Below are 22888 nucleotides of genomic sequence, written 5' to 3' on the forward strand. Positions count from 1 at the left end.
GGTAATGGAGATTTACTACCAATCACGGAACCGGCTTTACTGACGAGATGCGCATGACAATCGCATGCGATTAATTGCACAGCCCTACATTAAACATAATGTTGCATATGCGTACGTATATCAGTAACGTATCAGCTTATAAGCCTAAAGAATTTGTCTCAGACAAAGCAGGGAGCTGTAGTCAAAAAGGTTTGGCATTTTAAATGAACAAAACAAAATGCCAAACAAAAATAGCGACCAATAAATCAAAAGCATCCACCTTATACAAGCCACAGCTTAGTGACAGACACAATAAGGGTATTCTGATCAACTAAGTGTGCTTGAAACAGTGTGCATTAGTGCAGAGGTAGTTAGATTTGGAAATCATTTCAACATACTGAAACTGAATGAAATGGGTTTCGTAAATCATTGCTCGTACATATTTTGCATGTTCAAATATGTTCCACGTGAGTGATCAGAAGTCAGGTCCCTTTACAGTTTTACTTTCCTGTTAATCCAATGCATACTTATTGCTATTGAAACACGAAAAACCTGGTGAAAAGGTAAAATTACTTAAGTACAAGAAAGAAAACCAATATGTGAAAACTGTTCCATCTAGACAGGCATTATATATATGTATATTGCATATTCTTATGCAATACTTAACCTCATCTATATAATATACAATACTTCCCTAGATAATATGTTCTCTAAAGTCTAGATCTAGTGTCATTGTCAACTAAGATATTTCACTTGTGACATCCAGAACATATATTTCATTCTCTTCTTTGCATTTCAGTCACGTGTATGGCAATAAAGTTTATTTGACTCACTCACTGCCCTATGGAGAATGCCACAGAAAGCCTTAGGTCAGATGTGCCATGCTCTGTCTAGCTCACAAAATATCAGTTATCATTTTGAAAGGTCAAAGACTCCACAGACTGTGTAGCATGTCAGTCAGGACTGGTACGGGTTTCAAATTGTACTGCTTCCTGACATTTGTGCATAATTCAAATCAAAAAGCAACTGCAATTAAAGAAAATACTAAATCTGCAAAGTTGAAAATGCTTGCATATAAATACAAATGAATGACTAGCTAATCTCATATATACTTTAAAAAGGGCATACACTATGTAGGTTCAGAATGGAATACTAGCCAACAAACTAAATAGTGTGCACTTTATACAGCCTACTACTTATTAAAAATAGTAAGTGAAACAGCAAATTATTTAAAAAAAAGAATAATAATAAAAAGTAGTATGCTACATTGCCACACAACCATCATGTTTAATTTAGTAAGTGACATCCATTCAGAACTTTTCAATTCTTTTTTCATTTTTGATTTTGCATCCAGGAGCCTGATCAAATATGATTTCAAAAAAAATATCCTCCTTAATATTATGTGTGGTTAAATGACACAGGAAATGGGAGGTCATTTTAAGGACACTGCATTATGGGAAAAAAGTTTCATAACCTCATATTCACACTTCCTTGTTACAGTGCTAAAAGACTTAGATCTTTCAAAACTAATAAAAAGTAGGACCAACCAAACGCAACACAAAAACAAATCATCATCATCATCATCATTATAAAGAAACTGCACAAGCAACAAATAAAACCTGCCAGCTACAGCAACTTTAAACAATCTCAGTCACAAAAAGTAGTACATATCATTATCAAAAGCAAGCCTAGTGAACTTAATTTAACTGCATTGTGAGTCACTTCATTGAAAACCTGGGCGGAAATGATAAGAGCACCAAACAAGCACGTGTTTCATAGCTTACCTGTTCCACGTTCCTCGATGCTCAAAGGACTGTTTACACCTGCAAACGCGTACTCACGCCACCTCTTGACCAATGCTGTTTGACATCGCCCCCTACTGGACAGGTGATACTCATGCAAACCCGCTCTAATTACGAGATATTACAAGAGACAAATGTATTTTAAAGTATTTTTCATTGCTGTGCTTTATTGGTGGAAATAATGGTTGTGGATGCAAGATACAAATGCAGCAAGTTAATCTGTAAGTATATATTAATGGTGCATATGGACTTTTTTTTTTTACAAATAATTAAAAAAAAAAATCACAGTATATTATATATGGATTTTTGTTGATTAGTCTTAGTATGTTTGTTTATATATTTCCATTGCACACATATTTATCTCCATTTGCCCTCAAATATGCTACAGTAATGCAATAAGGGTTCATTCATACCTGAATATTGACTTAAATGTGGACTTAATCATTTACCCCTCATCAGAAATGTAAATACAAAATAATAGTTCTTCTGAAAATAGTCTTAAAGTTTTATTTTACATAGAACTTGTCGCCCCCATGGGCGCAGACATGTTAAGAAATTAAAAAGTGGTTAAAAGTTGCAAGTGCCAACTTGATTATACATAAAATATATGAAACGTCCAGTACGCAATATTGAAAGCTTTTGTCATTAATTTATAAATTAATCATGACTGAACTGCAATTATCGTATTTCACCAAATGTGTCAGTAACTGATAAATTTGCATATGCATAATATATAAAAAAAATTACAAAGCACACTTTTTAAGTTGGTATAATAAATTTGTGATAATAACCTTATATTTTCAGACTACAGCTATATACTGCATTAGCCATAGACTCTAAATGACCTCAAACACAACATGGCACTCTCTCAGAGTCCCCAGCTCACGTCTGTCTGACAGCTCTATTAGGGGACTGACGAGCATCCTCGTCGATAGAATTGAGCCTTAAGCACATGTGCCTGTGCCCAAATTCATGCATTATCCCTTGCACTAAATCTACTCAAAGCCTAGCAAAGCAGCACGGCTCTGGGCAGGTCACAGGCCACAAGGGCGCTGTGCTGACCTGGAGGATCAACAATAAAGCCTTTGAGTGGGCATCTAATGCCTTATTTAGTCTCCTCATCTGTGCACCTTTTGGAATCACCACAGACCAACTGCTCCCCTGTCTGATGGGAGGGAAAAGGATGGGGAAAAAAGAATGCTGAAAGCGAGACACTGATCTGTTGTCGCAGGCCAACCGCAAACACCTTTGTTCACACACTTTTCCTCTTTCCCTCTCTCTCTCTCGACGTCTTTCTCTTCCACTCTCAGGTGGATTAGCTCTCTCATCCGTTGATCCCCCCATTTTAATTCCCTACAGCTGAGAGAGGGAGTGTGGCCAGATTGTTTCAGATCCTAATTCACATTTTGTCAGTTGGAAAAAGTGGGAAAGCACAGCTCATTCCAGGACATACTGAAATTGTAATATTAGGAGGGATAGTTGTCTTATGGTTATATGAGTCATGTACATTTCATGTCCACTGATAATAATTACTTCCGTTATTATATCATTTAGTTTATTTAAATTGCATTGATGTCCCTTTGATTCCAGTTTCTTCAGCGTCCATTTTTCAAATAAGTGGCCCTTGAGTTCAAAATAATGAACAAAAAATATTCAAAAAAAGTCAATATTATCTGTATTAACACCCTATTGTAATAATATAATCTGTATTGACAGCCTATTGAATGTATACTGTATCTGTGCCCTATTGAATGGTTATTTTGTCCTGGGCAGGTCTTAAAATTTGGAAAATAAAACCTCAGATGAACAACAACACATGACATATTGCACCGTGTCATTGTTTATTTAACAAAAATAAAGCCAAAATGGAAAAGCCATGCGTGGCAAAGTTAAAACACCCTTACTGTTAACTTATTGTAGGAATTAAGAGGGTAATTAGCAGTCAGGCACTGCTAATGAAAAGTATGGGACAAGTATGGCATGTTTGGAAGGCATGCCTGAGGAAAGGCTCTTCTATCTAAAAAAAACATGGCAGCATGGTTTAGGTTTGCAAAATTGCATCTGAACAAACCATAAAACTTCTAGAACAATGTCTTTTAAACATGTTTGGTGAAAACCTAAAGAGCACATCAGAACCTCATAGCAAAAGTCACACATGCTGGTGGAGGGCTGATGATTTTGGGCTTGTAGCCACAAGACCTGGGCACCTCACAGTCATTGAATCGACCATGACCTCTTCTGTATACCAAAGTATTCTAGAGTCAAATGTGAGGACATCCGTCCAACAGCTAAAGCTTAGCCAATATTGGGTCATGCAACAGGACAGTGATCCCAAGCACACCAGCAAATCTACAACAGAACGGCTGGAAAGAAAAGAATCAAGGGGTTGCAATAGCCCAGTCAAAGTCCAGACCTGGACATCCTGACTGAAATTCTGTGGCGAGAGCTGTGCATAATAATCAATAAACAATCAATAAACTGGAGCAACGGTGTAAAGAAGAGGGGGCCAGAATTCCTCCAGAAAGATGTAAGAGACTGATAAAGTCATACAGAAAATGATTACTTCAAGTAATTTCTGCTAAAAGTGGATCTGAATCATAGGGTGTCCTAACTTTGTCACACATGGCTTTTACATCTTGGCTTTATTTTTGTTAAATAAATAATGACACGGTGTTACATAACAGGTTTTATTTTCCAAATTTTAAGACCTGCATAGGACCAGATCTTTTTTTTTAATGTCCTAACAAATATGACCCAAAATGGTCTTGGTGTGCTGTGACCATTGAAAACTGAAGATGGCAAAATGCTGAGACGTTAAAGAAAACATGTGCACTCATTTTGGAGTCTCTTGGCTTTTTGGAGAAGTATTTTCAGAGAAACTGACGTAGGTCCAACTTCATCTTTATTACAAGCTCCATTCCCCCAGTTTGTAGTGCAGCCTGGACTCCAGTGTTCATCGAACCAGGGCACAATATATAGATAAGTGGACCTTCTCTGAAAATCAATAGATATGTGAGCCAGTGATGGCAAAAAAAAATATTAAAAGAGAGAGTGTGTGCTAAGTGTGTGGGTTGTTCTTCCCTCCAAATAAAAAGCTAGCTAATAGATAGTTGACCTCAGTCAAGAGGTCAGATGTTGCTGATACTTCATTCTCCACATATATACTTCTGCTATAGAACAGAAATGTAATAGGGTATATGTATTGTGTTCACCATCTAATTGATTCTCCTCGTTTTCTCATTTGTAAGTGCATTTGAATGTGTATACTAAATAAATAAATGTAATAGTAAATATATAAATACAAAATCATAAATACAAATCTACAACAAATTCTTCACTGTATCTAGAGATTCTAGAGATCTAGAGATTCCAGTACGTTTGTCCTGAAACAATAGTCTGTACCAGTATATTTACACTATTATTTCTATGGACATAAAACAAGAAAAGAACTAAGTGCTACCGTGTTTAAACTTATCACATGACCATTTGTTTTATTCATAGATGTTTATTATCTGCAAAAAGACGAGCATTGAACCATTACACCAATTAAGTAGCTGTAGCCAATAGAAGAACTCGTCACATGTAAACTGACAATATTTTTTTAATAAACTAAGATGCATCTAAAGATTAGATTGTATTATAATCTGAACTAAAGATTGTATAATCATCATCTGAAAGTTGTGTAGCACAACTGTTTTGCTGTTTAGTGCAAATGAGGCTTAGGACATGATGCACAATGAGCTTCAGATTATCTTGTTTTATTTTGAGATGTCTATATTTTACAGTTAGGTTATAAATATGCATATACAACATCACATCAATTACAAGGAAAAAGAAGCTGAAAAAATTAAGAGAGAACAAAAGGCATCAGGTCAGATGTTATTATGTCTTGTCTAATTTATTACATTGTCCTTCAGCGTCCTTGTTCTGGGCTTTTGGTTCAAAATAGCAGATGTTAAAACCTTATAATCCCAGCATATATATTGGCTGTTAGTTAGATGGATATAAAGATATAGCTTGCTGCTTTTATTTTCCCATGATGTCTTAGAATATCTGTGAGACATTTGACTGAGGACAGGCAGAGAGGAATCTGACCTACTAAACTTTCCTGTTCTTGAATAATTAAAGCATGACTCATTCACTAATCTGAAACCTTAATTCATTTAAATATTGTATTTCGATTTTGGTTTATATCTTTTTGATACCAAATGTTATCTAATGTTTTGGTACCTGAGGTTTTAATAGTTGGTTCATAGTAGGATGTGTTTTATGTAGTAATCTCTTTGTGAGGCCACTGCTGATATTAGCAGGTTCAGATATGTCATTGAAATGTTATTCTTATACCACCCGAAGCAAAATAGGCCAAGTACATGTTATTTTCTGCTCACAAAGCAGGATGTGTTTCTCCATTTTCTCTTCGCTACCTCAAACCAACTGTGCTCCATTATTAAAACAATGAATGTTTTCTCAACTATAATACAAAGTTCAATATAAGATCCTACTCAGCAAAAAGAAGAATATCTTTACAATTTACAGAGCTATGCATTTGGATTCTAAGTCTAATGGCTCATAGGTGTCAATAAACAGCAACGTTAAAAGCAGAAATACAAGACTCTCTTTAGATGATCTACATTCCTGATCTCAACACATTCTATAGCTTTTATGTATTGCATAAAACCATTTGAGGGATGTGCAAATCTCCTTACTTCAACAAATAGTGACCAGGTAGTAACCTACTTTTGTATGAAATCTGTTGACAAAAAACTGGTGCAACCTGAATGTGAAATCTTGTTCAAACAACATTTTTTAAATGTACTTTGCCAGTTGGCTGTACTGTAACACTGAAGGGCAATGACTTTAAAATGGAACATATTCACATGATCAGTTCATGGGTCAGTCTCCAATGAAGACTATCGTCTGATGAATCACTGGGGTGTTGCCGGAGGGTCTTCCAAAGAGATGAGATAATCAGTGGTCTTCATATCGCAGGATACACAGCATCTGGCAACATCCTGACCACAGTTGTCTCTCTGTAGCTTTCCAGCCTCTTCTAAAGCAAAACAGTCTCCTAGTTTAAAAAAACACAATATATAAGAACACAGAAAGCTGATGGCGTAATGACTAATGAGATTTTTTCTATCTATCGATCTATCTATCTATCTATCTATCTATCTATCTAGGAGAAAATAGAAAAAGGATATTCTTACTGGTGTTTGAAGAGCAGGAGGGGTATACTGTTGTTCTGGGACACCCTACAACATGAAGGACCTTTTCATCACCGCAGGGAGAAGCATCCAAAATCACATAGACCTGCATACACACAATGTGCAAATAAACAATATTATAAAAAAAAATGCTTACAGAAAATTCAAACTCACATTAAGAATAAACACCTTACCTGTGGAGCGGCTGTTGTTGTCTCCGTCATATTGTCCTCACTCATGCTTATGTCACCCACATCATCCTCTGAGGGACACGTTCCAAAATGTCTTTTAGACCTGATAATGACCACAAAAAAAATCATATTTATCACTTTGACTTCATTATATACTCGCTGTAATCAGTGAATGAAAATAAACCTATTGAGCAATTTGTAATGTCAGTTTTACCAATGTAAAGGTTGGCATATGATGTATCTTTTCCATTTCATTTATTGTTTTATGGAGACTGAGCTTGTGACATCGTCTGCTTTAGTTATGAAGTCTGTAGATTCAATGACCTTTGAATACATATCTTTTGTTTGTTTGTTTCTGAAAGGCTAAATGTCAAATTCATTGAACTGGCTCCTATGAAATGTATTACAGTCGCATAACCCTCATATCTATGTAAATAGTAATCTGAGGCGATTTTTTCCGTTCATGGATTGGCACCCTGCTAACTGACACCGAGGGCAAAACCAATCTCCGGATCCTGTTGAGTGTATGGAGACCTGCAGTGAGACGTGAAGGTATGATAAGCAGCAATATTACAAACATGTGTATTGGATATGTGTGTCTCACCCCTACACCTGGGGCAATAATAGGCTTTGGGATAAACCAAACCAGTATCGTGTTTGTGAGTATGAGTGTGAGATTGAAAGTGTGTCTTAAGTTGATATAGATAGAAAAACGAAGAAAAATAAAACGGAAACATGAGTAACCAAGTGAAAAACGCAATTTTAGACAGAAAAATTGCCACCCGTGTAGCTTTTAAATAAGGTTATAGATCACCGGGTCCATTTTGGGGTGCAGGAATGACCTATTTTGATATGTAATTGCTGTAGTACAAGCTAAACCAAGCATGTAATTGAAAGTGTGCGGCTCCTGCATTGAGGTGCAGGGGCCAGAGGAACCAGACACAAGTATGCTGCTTTAGGAGTATAACAAAACACCACACACATGGGTCAGTGTCACTAAGCACAGGCATAGAGAATTAGACACTTAACCAGGGTGAGGAAAATATCACCCAGCTGTTTTGATGTGTGTGTGTGTGTGTGTGTGTGTGTGTGTGTGTGTGTGTGTGTGTGTGACTTCTAACATATGCTCAAGGGAATGAAAACATCTTTAAATCTGCAGCCTCCTCTCCTAATAAACAATTTAATGCCACTTTTACACGCTGTTCACCTGGTAAAGCAGGGAAATGAACCCAGACCGGCAGCAATCGAACCATTAGAGGCTTTCGATGAAATGGAAAGAGGCTGTTTTGGAGCCATTTTTTGTCACAGTCTCTATTTTCATCTTGTTTCTTGGATCCACTATAAATCGGAGGCATTAAGACAAATTGTGGCAGAAGCTCTGGTTTTGTACCTTTTTCAGTTTGATTTTCTTTCTTGACCATGATACACTATGGCAGGGTTGTGCAAAATTCTGGCCCCTTTTCAAGTCTTAAATTAAACTGCATTGGGAAATACGTTCAGGAAGGTCATTTGGAATTGATTTGACAGGATGAAGAATTTACTGAATTGCAAATAAAAAAATTGTAACATGATGCATTCTGGGGAAAATGTTCATCTTAATAAATTAAATATGCTAAAATATGTAGATTAAATGTTAATATAGGGCATTTCAAACATTTCTCTCTCTCTCTATCTATCTATCTCCTTGTCTTTGTCCAAAGAAATATCTCATAACCTATCAATTTTAAACCTTTATGGCCTTTTTTACATTACCAACATTTTTTTTTACATTTTTATTCAAAACATTCAAACAAGGCTTTGTCAAGCCAACACTGAAATAATTTCTTGACAAACTTTTAACTTTTCTAGTTATGGTTACATTTTATTCATTATTTAATTTTTGAAACATTGCCTCCATGACTCCAGAGTAACAGAAATAAGTACAGTAAGTGTTATTAACATTAGAACATCTAAACATCTAAAAAATTAATAAAATTTGAGGTGTCCACATACCAAATTAGATGTTGGTCATGTAGAGTAGATATTATTAATTTACAAAAACCAATAATAATTTAGATTATTCATTATTTATTATTTGAAAATCTATTGCCACTATGCCTCCAGAGTAACAGAAATAAGTACAGTAAGTGTTATTAACATTAGAACATCTAAACATCTAAAAAATTAATAAAATTTGAGGTGTCCACATACCAAATTAGATGTTGGTCATGTAGAGTAGATATTATTAATTTACAAAAACCAATAATAATTTAGATTATTCATTATTTATTATTTGAAAATCTATTGCCACTATGCCTCCAGAGTAACAGAAATAAGTAAGTGTGTTATTAACGTGCATTTCTAAAATAATAAATGCATTTTTTGAGGTGTCCACATACTGTTGGTCATGTAGTGTAGATATTAATTTACAAAAATCTATAATAATTTAGATGATTCATTATTTCTTCTTTAAAAACTCTGCTGCCCCCATGTCTTCAGAGTTACAGAATTAAGTGTGTTATTAACGTGCATTAATAAATAATAATAATAAAATTTTTGAGGTGTCCACATACTGTTGGTCATATAGTGTAGATATTATTAACTTACAAAAATCTATAATAATTCTGATTATTCATTATTTATTCTTTGAAAATCCATTGCCTCCATGCCTCCAGAGCAACAGAAATGAGTATGTGTGTTATTAGCGTGCATCTCTGACCCCTGCCAGCTTTGCCTGCATCACTCTTACCCGCAGCAGTAGGTGATGCAGGCAGCGATGGAGAGAAGAGTGATGAGGAGCACAATACACACTGCTATAGCCATATTCCTCCTCTTCTCCTCTTCAGCCTGCTGCAACTCCCACCACTCAAGATCACTGAACTGACAGCGCTCCCCCATGTAACCTAACACACAGCTGCAGCACAAACACACACAGAGCATCATTAAAAGCAATATTCATTGTTATATAATATTAGAATAAAATGGTCTACTGAATACGCTTAACGTGTGCCCTTTTTGTCAAGGGCAAATGTTCAGTAAAAAAGCCATATGATTTTTAGTACAAGACTGCCATCTACTGCTCATTAACTAAAGCCTCATTGTAAAAATCAGCTTATGTTTGAAGCTCAAAGGAAATTGTGGTATATGCAAAAACAGGGATTATGAGAATTATAAAAGTCAGGTTGAAGCTTCCACATGACAAAAGCTATATAAGCAAACACTTGCTTGCAGGCGTAAGACTCCATCTCAGGGAAATAGAAGCACACTCCATCATACAGACAGTATGAGTTGTGTGTAGAGGGGCAGCTCTGCATAGAGTTATTGTGTTGCCATGGCGATGTGACATCAAGTGGACTTCCTGTACTCGGCCAAGAGGAGGCGCTCTTAAACTCCTCTGCAACAAGAAGCAGAGCATGAAAATGAGGTCACTACTATTATGTTGCATCATGCATTTCTGCTGAATGTCAGTGCATTACCCTTTTGCACAAACTCAGATTAGCAGGTCCTAACTGCTCAGGGTCTCAAACGATTATTGCACATTACACATAGACAACTGTACAATACATGGTTTTTAAAAGACATTGTTTCAGTAAAACAATAAAAAGGTGAATCTTACCATGACAGCTAAATCCTGTGCCTGTGAACCCAGGTCGACATCTGCACTGATATTTTCCTACTGCATTCAAACATTCAGCGTTTACGTCGCAGTCATGCATATCTAATCGACACTCATCTATATCTGTAAAGATAAGACACACACACAGGAAATATGCATTGAAAATATTGGGGAAATGTTTATGATGTACTCTTGTACATACAATGATTTGTAAGTCTCATACAGTATATATGTACGATTTTTTTACATTTCTGAAAGAATTCTCTTATGCTCATCAAGGCTGCATTTATTTGATTTGTAAAAAATAATATTGTGAAATACTAGTGCAATTTCAATAACTGCTTTCTATTTTAATAGAAATACGATTCATATTTTAAATTATTCCTGTTCAAAGCTGAATTTTCAGCAGCTATTAGTTTTCTGTGTCACATGATCCTCCAGAAATGTTTCTATACTGATTTCTTTTCATCAATGTTGACAAATTTTTTTCAGGATTTCTCTTATGAAAATTACGTTTTAAAAAACAGTATTTATTTGAAATAAAATTATTTTGTAACATTATAAATGTCTGTACTGTCACTTTTGATCAATTTAATGCATCCTTGCTGAATAAATGTATTGCTTTAAAAAAATCTTACTGACCCTAAACATTTGAACAGCAGTTCATATCACAAATGTATATTCCTATAACTGACATTCAGACTAATGTAAACACTGCTTATACACAGCAGTTCAGTAAACAAGTTAAAGGATTAGTTCACTTTCAAATAAAAATGTCCTGATAATTTACTCACCCCCATGCCATCCAAGATGTTTACGTCTTTCTTTCTTCAGTCGAAAAGAAATTAAGGTTTTTGATGAAAACATTCCAGCATTTTTCTCCTTATAGTGAACTTCAACGGCTACCAAACGGTTGAAGGTCAAAATTACAGTTTCAGTGTAGCTTCAAAGGGCTCTACACGAAACCAGATGAAGAATAAGGGTCTTCTCCTGTGGCTCAGTGGTAGAGCATTGCGTTAGCAGCACCGCAATGGTTATGGGTTCAATTCCCAGGGAGCACACATACTGGTAAAAAAAATGTATATCCTGAATGCACTGTAAGTCACTTTGGATAAAAGCGTCTGCTAAATGCATAAATTTAATTTTAGGGGAAGTCGTGGCCTAATGGTTAGAGAGTTGGACTCGTAACCCAAAGGTTGCGGGTTCGAGTCTCGTACCAGCAGGGATTGTAGGTGGGGGGAGTGAATGTACAGCGCTCTCTCCCACCTTCAATACCACGACTGAGGTGCCCTTGAGCAAGGCACCGAACCCCCAACTGCTCCCCGGGCGCCGCAGCATTACATGAGCACATACAGTATTGACAATATGTGTGTGTGTGTTTGCACAGACGTTGATGAATGCAAAGCAGGCCTGGCAGATTGTAGTGTATCTGAGGCTGAGTGTGTGAACACAGCAGGTGGATATTTCTGCCAATGCAAGACTGGATTCACTGGAGATGGTCAACACTGTATGGGTATGACAAAATATTTACACATTTTTATATATATATATAATCATTTCAAAAACATTCAATGACATCACTATGGTGACTTGGAATGTTTCATTCTGCTTTTGATTTGTTTGCAACTATTTTGTTTGACACTGTAAAACTACTCAAAGTAATTGACAATATTGTGTCTAAAATGTAAATGACTTAATATTAAAGGATTAGTTCACTTTCTAATTAAAATTTCCTGATAATTTACTCACCCCCATGTCATCCAAGATGTTTACGTCTTTCTTTCTTCAGTCGAAAATAAATTAAGGTTTTTGATGGAAACATTCCAGGATTATTCTCCTTATAGTGAACTTCAACGGCTACCAAACGGTTGAAGGTCAAAATTACAGTTTCAATGTAGCTTCAAAGGGCTCTACACGAAACCAGATGAAGAATAAGGGTCTTCTCCTGTGGCTCAGTGGTAGAGCATTGCGTTAGCAGCACCGCAATGGTTATGGGTTCAATTCCCAGGGAGCACACATACTGGTAAAAAAAAATGTATATCCTGAATGCACTGTAAGTCACTTTGGATAAAAGCGTCTGCTAAATGCATAAATTTAATTTTAGGGGAAGTCGTGGCCTAATGGGTCGTATTGTGTAGCTCTGCAATGCGCATGCGTACTCTGTGCTGTCCCGTTCGAAAAAGTTGGGTATGTCGAAAAACTCCCATCTCATTTTCTCCTCCAACTTCAAAATCATCCTACATCCTGGTTCGGTACATCCAGAAGTACCGAACCAGTGTTTACAAAGTGAACATGCAAAGAAGGTCAAACGCCCTTTATAAAAAAAGGTAAAACAGCGATGTAGGACGATTTAGGCCGATTTTGAAGTTGGAGGAGAAAATTAGATCGGAGTTTTTCGATAATAACCTAACTGTCATGAACCGGAATGCTCTGAATTCACACAGAGCTACACAAGACGAGCGCTTGAGGCTAAAAAGTATATAAATTGTAATTTTTTTTTTTTTAGAAAATGACCGATCGTTTCGCTAGATAAGACCCTTATTCCTCGTCTGGTATCGTGTAGAGCCCTTTGAAGCTGCACTGAAACTGTAATTTTGACCTTCAACCGTTTGGTAGCCGTTGAAGTTCACTATAAGGAGAATAATCCTGGAATGTTTCCATCAAAAACCTTAATTTATTTTCGACTGAAGAAAGAAAGACGTAAACATCTTGGATGACATGGGGGTGAGTAAATTATCAGGAAATTTTAATTAGAAAGTGAACTAATCCTTTAATATTAAGTCATTTACATTTTAGACACAATATTGTCAATTACTTTGAGTAGTTTTACAGTGTCAAACAAAATAGTTGCAAACAAATCAAAAGCAGAATGAAACATTCCAAGTCACCATAGTGATGTCATTGAATGTTTTTGAAATGATTATATATATATAAAAATGTGTAAATATTTTGTCATACCCATACAGTGTTGACCATCTCCAGTGAATCCAGTCTTGCATTGGCAGAAATATCCACCTGCTGTGTTCACACACTCAGCCTCAGATACACTACAATCTGCCAGGCCTGCTTTGCATTCATCAACGTCTGTGCAAACACACACACACATATTGTCAATACTGTATGTGCTCATGTAAACAAACCCAAATTTACATAAAGACCGATCAATTCACCCAATAACAGGCACATACCGCACCCACACACACATCAATATCCTTACACTCCAATTCAGTTTCACACATGCATCACAAACCAGCTGCTTCAGTCTATACTAAATCAAAATCATCTGACATGTAGCGCAAACACACACAGGCTTACACACACTTACCCACACACAGCTCCCCATCTCCAGCAAAACCTGTCACACACTGACACACGGCTCGGCCTTCCTTCTGCATACACTGAGCGTTCACATCACATCTGAGAGAGTAGCAGTCATTCTGGTCTAAATGAGATCACATCAGTCTCAAGTTATCTCTAGTTAGCTCTGGAACACTCTTTTTGTGTGTTCACCAAAAATGATGAATGTGATTGTTGCTGATATTTTTCTACCTGAAACCATCCTCTCTGTGTAAAGCATGGCCAGTGGTGTGCTCTCATCATTCAGTGTTTTATTTCTCAAACGATCACTTGATTGACCATCATCTGATTCTGTGTGGAGAAATACAGCTATTTTTAACATGATTATGCAAAGAGTTGATTTTCAGATTGCTTTAATGGTTTAATGTGACATTATTGGATAAGCATTCTTTCCATTGTTTAATTTTATTTTCATTATACTGACCAGTGAATGATGTATTGATTGGCAGACAGTTTTTTCCATCAGCTGAAAGAACGTGCTTTGAGTGACATGAGCAATGAGCCAATCCCAGTCTGCTCTCACACACTTGGGCACATCCTCCGTTTTCATAAAGACAAACATTTGCTCCTAGGGAACAGAAAACATGCATTGCATTGCAGTCAGATCATTCCTGCATATTGTCCTACTATATTGAATTAAATATTAAACTCCTTTAAAGATGGGAACCATATAGCTTATTTTATTTTTCACAGTTTAGTGAAAATAGGGTAAATTTGAAATAATATCACTACTTTGGTTTGAGTGGATGTTGCCATTGTTGTCATTGTCAAACTGACCATCTTTCATGTTAGAAGTAAGATTTAAAGTAAGAGTTAAAATACAGTGCACAGCATAAATGAGTACCCCCCTTCTAAAACTTAACAAATTCAGCAATTACTCTTTACTTACAAGACATGTTAGGGTTCTTTGGAGATGTAATGTTCCAACATGCCTGCTTGATCAATTACCAAAGAAGAATGCCAAAATTATTCAGCAAAATAAGATTTTCTTATCAAAGTGATACAATTTTGTGTTGCAAAAAGGAGTACACCCTCCTAAAAGTTACTAAATAAAAAAAAGGTTTAAGGCTATTTTTTAACAGGTAAGTATATTGAACCAAAACTTTTAAAGACAAGTAATTTTCTGACAATTAAAAGTGTTATATAGCCCACTGAATCATACTCAGACCTAATGCTGGCAGCAGTGGAACCACTTGGGAGAGAACTGACAGGTGACTTATTTCTTAGTATAAAAGAGGACAATGGTACACGAGGAATACCAAATTATTGTTTTAAGTGTGAAAATATAGCAGAAGTAGCACCAACATTCAAAAACTATGGACTTGTGATAAGGCTCCTGAAATAATCAAGTCTTCACTTTAAGTTTTCATTTAGTAATGAGTGAACTTTTGCTAGAAAAAGAGCAGGAGAAATAACATGCAAGTGTCTCAGAGCCGGCAAAAGCTGTGAAAAGAGTGACACTTTATCTCACAGAGTATGACAGCATGCAGAAGTGACATGCATGGTTGTTGTCACCACTAGAATTACCTACTGTAGCCAAAGCAAAATAAACTAATTTAACCTCTTCCAGGGCCCATATTTACAAAATAGAGACTTCTGGGAATCCATACTCTAGTCTCAAGAGACCAAGTCAATCATTTCAGATCCAAAAGCATCCGAAATGTTCTGTTGTTGCTAGAGGTACAGTGAGAAGTGCCTGGTTCCCACAGTGACGTTCAGTGGTAGTAAAGCTTTTATATATGGATGTATGAGTGTTGAAGATGTGAGGGAGTTGTGCTTTATCAATCCTGGCATGAATTCACACACCACTGTGTGATGTAATACAAAAACTAGAAACAGAAGATGCTACCCTCCCCTCATTCCCTGCATTATTGGGCATTTTTTCAGCATGACAATGAATATATTCATTCTCCCAAGGTGAAAATCCTTCAGTGGACATGTGTTTCACTCAATCTTAACACTCTTTAGCTGCTGAGAGAGATTCTGTAGAGACGAGCTGAGCAAATCTCCCCATTAAAGGCCAGAGCATTCAAGGAGGTTGTCCTCCAGGAGTTAAACAGGACAGATGTGAAAATTTGTCATGAGCTTGTACACTCAGTGCCCAGAAGTGTCAGAGCAGTATACTTTAAGTTCTGGAGGACATACTAAGTACTAGAATAATACATTTTCTGAATTAAATCTAGGGTGTACTCATTTCTGCAATCCTTCATTTAAACAAAATTGGCTAATTTACTTATCTTACAGAAAATAATGGCATACATTTGGTTGTTTTTATTAAGTATATGTTTAATATGTTTCAATTTTGCCATCTTTCCATGAATTATATGAATTATATTAGTGATCATTAAGAAAATACATCTTTTATATTTATTCAGAGGGGGTGTACTCATTTATGCTGTGCACTGCATGCGTCCTCATTTTTTATTGTGTAAATAATCAAGTTATAATTAATGAAATTAACATGCCTAAGCTTGATCAGAGCATACTTCTAAAAGTTTGGCGTACCCTTTCATAGAAATACACTACTGTTAAAAAGTGTGGCATCAGTAAGATTCTTTTTCAAGAAATTGCATTAAATTGTATTTAATTGATGCATTAAATTGATCAAAAAAAGTGACAGTAAAAACATTTATGTTACAAAAGATTTCAAATAAATGCTGTTATTTTGAGCTTTCTATTCATCAAAAAATCCAGAAAATAAAACGTATGAGTTTCCACAAAAATATCAAGCAGCCCATCTATTTTAACATTGATAATACTAAGAAATGTGTCTTGAGCAAGTCAGCACATTAGGCTGATTTCTGAAGGACCATGTGACACTGAAAAGTGGAGTAATGATGCTGAAAATTCAGGAATCACAGGAATTACAATTTTAAACATATTAAAATAAAAAAAGAGTTATTTTAAAATGTTATAGTATTTCACAATATCACTGTTTTACTGCACTATCCATACCTGGTTTGACAAGAGGATGAACAACAACTAGAGCAGCTGGTTGGATAGAGATGTCACGGAGACGCTCAGGGTTTCGTCCAGTTCTCATGTCTATCCGGTAGAGCAGGTGACCCTCCCAGTCACTGACCCAGAGCACATTCTCAAACACTGCAACATCAAATGGCCGACCTGAACCAAAGCAAAAACAGAAAACCTATTACGTACACCGTTTCTTTTTTTTTTATAAACCAGCATAAATATTATTTGCCTCAAAGTGTAGTTTGTGTTCCATTCATATATGATACATACAGTATTTGTTTGTGTAGTGAAGGTGAGTGTGTTTTTGGCAGAGGAGCCTCACCTACTTGGTTCTCGCTTAGCATATGGCGATCAGAACCGTCCAGGTTGGCCGACTCAATCACACCTCTGCTCAGGTCACACCAGTACAGACGCTGGGAGCCGTGATCCACAGCTAGACCACTAGGAGACACCATACCGGTGCTGACCACAACTTCACGCACGTCTCTGTTCAGACCTGAGCGCTCCACTGCAGGACGGCTACCCATGTCTGTCCAATATACCTTCCTCCAGACACACAGACGAGAAGTTACTGCATGTCAAAATCCATGTTAATTCAAAGAGCTGCTTGCCTTGGAATGTCATGATTACAGGGTGATTACAGTACAATGAAATAAATGTCATTTTTGCTGAACTCTCCCTCATTAAAAAGATCTTCATAATAAAATGGCAGTGGCCACTGTACAATTTTCAGTTTACAGGACGTCAATGAAGACAAACTGCAGAGAAGAAAATTAACATGCAGTTTCAAAGGTCTTACTGTGCCTGAGGATGTATGGCAATGCTTCTGGGTTTCTGGATGTCTTCATCTATAAAGATTTCTCTGTCAACGCCATTTAAACCACTGCGGGAAATAGAGGATAATCTGAAACACAGAATGGTAAAGTCATAAAGGTATACACATCTGGGGACGTGTGTTTGTATTTGTCAGTATCCTACCCTCTATCAGTCCAGTAGAGTTTGCGATGGACCCAGTCCACAGCCAGACCCTCGGGTGAGTCGAGTCCAGTGGAAAACAGCATCTCTCTGAAACCTCCATCCAGTGAAGCCCTCTCAATACGCTTCAGGTTTTTATCTGCAAAATACACCTAAATAAACAAACAAAACCTAATGACTACTTTTACATGACATTTCAAGGAAAAATAAAACACAAGTAAATATCAGAGAAAAATGTTAAATAAATACATCAAAATTTGTTCTGAGTTGTAAAGTCTGGTTGGAAATTATGAGCTCAATCCCATTAACTTTATTCTACTGACAACCACTGTTTTAACAGTAAATATATTAAGGTTAAAATACATTTTTTACAAAGAATAAATGTACAGTATTTTGTCTTATTTATTTATTTACTCATTTATTATTAACTTTAATGTTGTGCAAAACAAAACAAAAAATTGTTTTTTTTTTTCAAATGTTTACAGAAATAAAATTCAAGTGCTCCAGTGCTGATGGGAGCATTTATTTATGTATATATATTATTTGCATATCTCCATGCACATGCACCTATTTTATATATGTATTTATGTATGAATATGTGGGTTTTATTAAATTTTTTTGTGGACTTGTTGACTTATTATTTTTGCCAATTTCGTCCTCCAAGCTCACACTTAGGAGACATACATTTTGAATGTTGGAAAATGGCCCTGAATGTATGTACTGTAAAAAAAAAAAATTTAAAGTGCACATTACTGTTTTTTTTTTCAACTGCTTACACACATTTTCAAAACTTTGCCTCTTTTTTTCAAAACTTTACAGACAAATCCAAGAATTGCACACACAAAATGCAAAATGCCTCACATCTCTTGCAAAATGAAGCACTGCATTAAAAAAAAATCACAAACACATCTCAAAAGCAAACATTTGCAAACACCTTTGCCATAATATTAATTCCTGTTAGATTTGTGTGCGTTACATAGTGAATTGTGTGTTGTGTTTTGCAAGAAGCATTTTATAAAATTGAAAATTGAAAGTCAAAGGCCAAAAATTAGTGTAGGGTTTTGGATATTTGGTGTGTGGTGTCAGGTTTCAGAAATTGTATGACAAGTGAAGATTTTGTGTTTAAGCAGTTGAAAAAAAAACGAATACAGAAAACAGAAATGTGTCCTCTTGCATTTAAATTCTGTGACCACAGGATGGCAGTAAATACATCTTTAAACATTGTCAACATGAACCCTGGACTTCATTTCTGTTTCCTTACATAATCTGGCATTTACATTCATTTTGTAAACATCATAAATGTAGTGGCTTCCTCAGCCATGTGTGTGATCTTTTACCTGCTTCTGCACTGGATCATAGTCCAAAGCTATGATACCGCCTCTCGGTTCCTGCAGAAGTGTTTTGCTCTTTTTGCCATCTGCATTAATCTGTTTTATATCCACCATATTGGCAAACAACAGGTACATTGGAGGTCCTGCTTGAAATAAAGCAAAGAGATTCCAGACGCACAAGGTCATTGGAAGCAAATGCACTTATGCTTAACCCAATAATTCTAGGAGACAAGATGTGGGAGACAGACAGGCACCCTGGCATAATGTAGACTATAAAGAAAGTTTGTAAGCCTTGCCTGCGGCAGCACAGTGTTTTTCATCAGGCTGGAGCTGGTATCCTGGCTGGCACTCACAAACCCACCTGCCTGGATATAGAGTCACACACATCTGACTGCAGCCCCCTTGATCTGCAGACAAACAGCCTGAAACATAGAGACAATGGAGAAGAAAACAGCCACAGGCATAAATACATACATAATCTGGCTTTTAATGTACTTTGATTTACAAAAACACACACCTGTGCACGAACGGCCATCAGAATTTAGTACAGATCCCTCTGGACACACACACACATCTCCTTCTGCAGTGTGTACACATGCATGATCACAAACTGTGGCATTCTCCACGCATGGTTTAGTCTCTGTAGACAAATGTAAGCAGGCCAGTTAAAATTCTGCCATTTACAACAATGTTTTAGTACAACAAAATTAATTCATTCATTCATGCAACTCATCGATTAATTTTATTGAATATATATATAGTCTCTTCTGCTCATTAAGGCAGCATATATTTAATCCAAACAGTAATATTGTGAAATATTATTAGAATTTTAAAATAATGGTTTTCTATTTTAATATACTTTAAAATATCATTTATTTCTGTGCATCATTACTCCAGTCTTCAGTGTCACGTGATCCTTCAGAAATCATTTAATATGCTAATTTATTATCTTTGTTGGAAATCAATGTTGTTTTTTCTGTATTTTTGATTAAATAAATGCAGCCTTGATGAGCAAAAGAGACTTATTAAAAAAAATGTATATATACGTATATATATATATATATATATATATATATATACACACACACAATTATTAATAGATATTGTTAAAAGACATAATGTATGTACTAAAATATATTTACATAAACACATTTTTAATACATTTCCACTTTTTAAAATATTAATATATTTTAACAATATTTATATTGTCCAAAATATATTTTAAAATACGTTTTGCATTTACCAAAAAGGTATTTTAAGTAATGCGTTTTTTGCCCCTTGAAGAACTCAATATTTTGGAATTTGAAGATTTGAACAAAAAATATATTTTAAGTTCTTTGAGTGAATTCTCACATCCACAAAATTATTTTACTGTATATTTTTCTACAATGCCTGTAGAACTAGTAAATATTAAGCCCCAAACAGCAAAACAGTGTTACTAGAATGGATACTGGTTATCATTCTGCTGGGTTTTGATTAGGTCTTTACATAATTTGAAGGGAAATTAATTTAGAATTCACACTTATTTTACATACTCAGGACCCAAGTGTAACAATAAGGTCAGTCTCAACAGTGTGAGGGTTAAAAATGACCTGTTCACAACCCTGACATTTAATTCCATTGGCACTTTGAATATTGTCCTCAAACTAATCATTAAAGCGTGGTCACATGGGGAAATGGAATGACGTGCGGTTGGCTGTACAGTCTGACAAGACAACGCAAACAAGTCTAAAGTCTAAAGTTTATGGCCTCAATCTTTCATTTCCCAAACCCCTGTCCTCAGATGCTCAATTCTCACCTCAAAGTTTCCACGAACACCTCTCTGAACCAACAGACCTTGTGGCACTGTGCCTATTAGACAGTCCTTATTCTGACACCCAATAATCCCAAATCCAATTATCCTATATTTGCAAAACACCAGTCCTGAAACAATTAACAATGTCGGGAAGATTTTGTTTTATTCAGGTTAACAATTAATACATATAAAACAAGGCCTGCCGTTACAATAAGTGATTACACCAGTTAAAACAAATACAAATAAAGATTTATAACCACATAATTCTAAAAAATAAGATATTTTTATTCCAGAGTGGGAATGGTTCTGACACTAGTAACGACGATAGGTTTTGAAGAAGCCATATGGTGGGAAACAAGCTTAACGGGACACTCTCTACAATCCCGTTATGATGTCAAGACCATAATCCCACCCACAAAGGTAAAAGTGCAGAAGGGGTCCCTTGGTCAGAATGAGTAAAAGCATATGATGCTCCGAGTTAATGTGACATCTCATTCTCAAACGAAGCTTTTTCTTTTTTTGCATTAATTTACATATTTTTTTCTGCATTCAAAATTGTAATGTACTTTAATTCTAATTATTCACAATAAATAAAAATCCATTCCATAAATTATGTTATTTAATTGTAATTTCCCCATCTCTAAGCATCTTGACTGTCAGAAAACATGACAAAAAACTTGACTGCAGGTGCACACGAGCGTCCGCAGGTGCGAGAACTGTATTGCGGGTTAATCTCGCTGTTGCTTTGCTCTTGACCTGCTTAGCCAGGCAAAGCTGCTGACTAAATATGTTCCTTATTACTGATGTCACCTCATAATCTTATCGCGCTGCGCTGTCCGGCTCTGCCTCGATGCACAATTAGAGCACAAACAATGAAGTCTAGAGATGCTCTCTGTCTCTTTCCAGTCCTTTTTCTTTTAAAATTCTCTCTTGCGCTCTGTCCCTGACCCATGAATTCCAGCTCATTGATATGTATGCTACTAGTGCTAGTGTTTCATAATCCATCCCCCATTTTCCAGTCCTACCTTGGCAGGTCTTCAAATCGGGCAGTAACAGGTAACCCTTAGGGCAGGTGCAGAAGTATGAGCCCGGAGCGTTCTCACATCCCAGTGAACAGCCGTGATTCCACAGGGCACATTCATTGATATCTGAAAGAGAAGAAGAGAGTTTTGAACAAAAGAAGAAAGTTGTGGATTTCTCCACAAATGCTATTGTGTGTTTTAGATGCTACGGTGTTTCACAAGGGAAATGGAGGCTGTACCTTCACAGTAGTTGCCTTGTTTACTGAGGGAAAAACCGTCCCTGCATCGGCACAGACCAGTGTCACTGTGACTGGAACACACTTTCACACACTCTCCTGTGTGTCGATTGCAGCCTGCACAAAAACAAACAGCATCTCCTTCCAAGCATGTAATAACTTTGCTCTCTATGTGATGTTCAGGATAATTGTAAGAACTTACAATCATTACAAGTTACATAATAAGAATACTTTTTTTAAAGTAACTAGTAAAGTAATGCATTACTTTTAAATTTACAAGAAAATATCTGAGCTACTTTTTAAGTAACGGCAGTTGATTTGTTGAAATTGCGAGGCAGGGGCAGAGGCACTTCCTTAAGCCTGAGGCTTATTCATTTCATTTTTGGTGTGAAAGGGGCTTTAAAGTTGCCCAAAATATAACTTTGGGG

At 36.2% G+C, this 22888-nt stretch overlaps 1 protein-coding gene across 1 annotated transcript in view; it reads right to left on the bottom strand.

Moving 5' to 3' along the window:
• Positions 1-5619: 5619 nt before the first annotated feature.
• Positions 5620-22888, bottom strand: part of egf (epidermal growth factor) — a 27396-nt gene continuing 10127 nt past the window's right edge. The window contains exons 6-24 of the mRNA XM_016295132.1: positions 22464-22577; positions 22228-22350; positions 19925-20047; positions 19704-19829; positions 19414-19550; positions 18080-18228; positions 17901-18005; positions 17424-17647; positions 17084-17251; positions 14553-14696; positions 14321-14419; positions 14097-14213; positions 13730-13855; positions 10772-10894; positions 10381-10549; positions 9905-10069; positions 7180-7279; positions 6989-7091; positions 5620-6849 (exon numbers count right to left, since the gene is read on the bottom strand). Coding sequence (XP_016150618.1) covers positions 6707-6849; positions 6989-7091; positions 7180-7279; positions 9905-10069; positions 10381-10549; positions 10772-10894; positions 13730-13855; positions 14097-14213; positions 14321-14419; positions 14553-14696; positions 17084-17251; positions 17424-17647; positions 17901-18005; positions 18080-18228; positions 19414-19550; positions 19704-19829; positions 19925-20047; positions 22228-22350; positions 22464-22577 — 2558 coding nt within the window. The 3' untranslated portion in view covers positions 5620-6706. The remainder of the gene's footprint in view (positions 6850-6988; positions 7092-7179; positions 7280-9904; positions 10070-10380; positions 10550-10771; positions 10895-13729; positions 13856-14096; positions 14214-14320; positions 14420-14552; positions 14697-17083; positions 17252-17423; positions 17648-17900; positions 18006-18079; positions 18229-19413; positions 19551-19703; positions 19830-19924; positions 20048-22227; positions 22351-22463; positions 22578-22888) is intronic.

Source organism: Sinocyclocheilus grahami, unplaced genomic scaffold, assembly GCF_001515645.1.
Source record: "Sinocyclocheilus grahami isolate Dianchi unplaced genomic scaffold, SAMN03320097.WGS_v1.1 scaffold330.1, whole genome shotgun sequence".
NCBI lineage: Eukaryota > Metazoa > Chordata > Actinopteri > Cypriniformes > Cyprinidae > Sinocyclocheilus > Sinocyclocheilus grahami.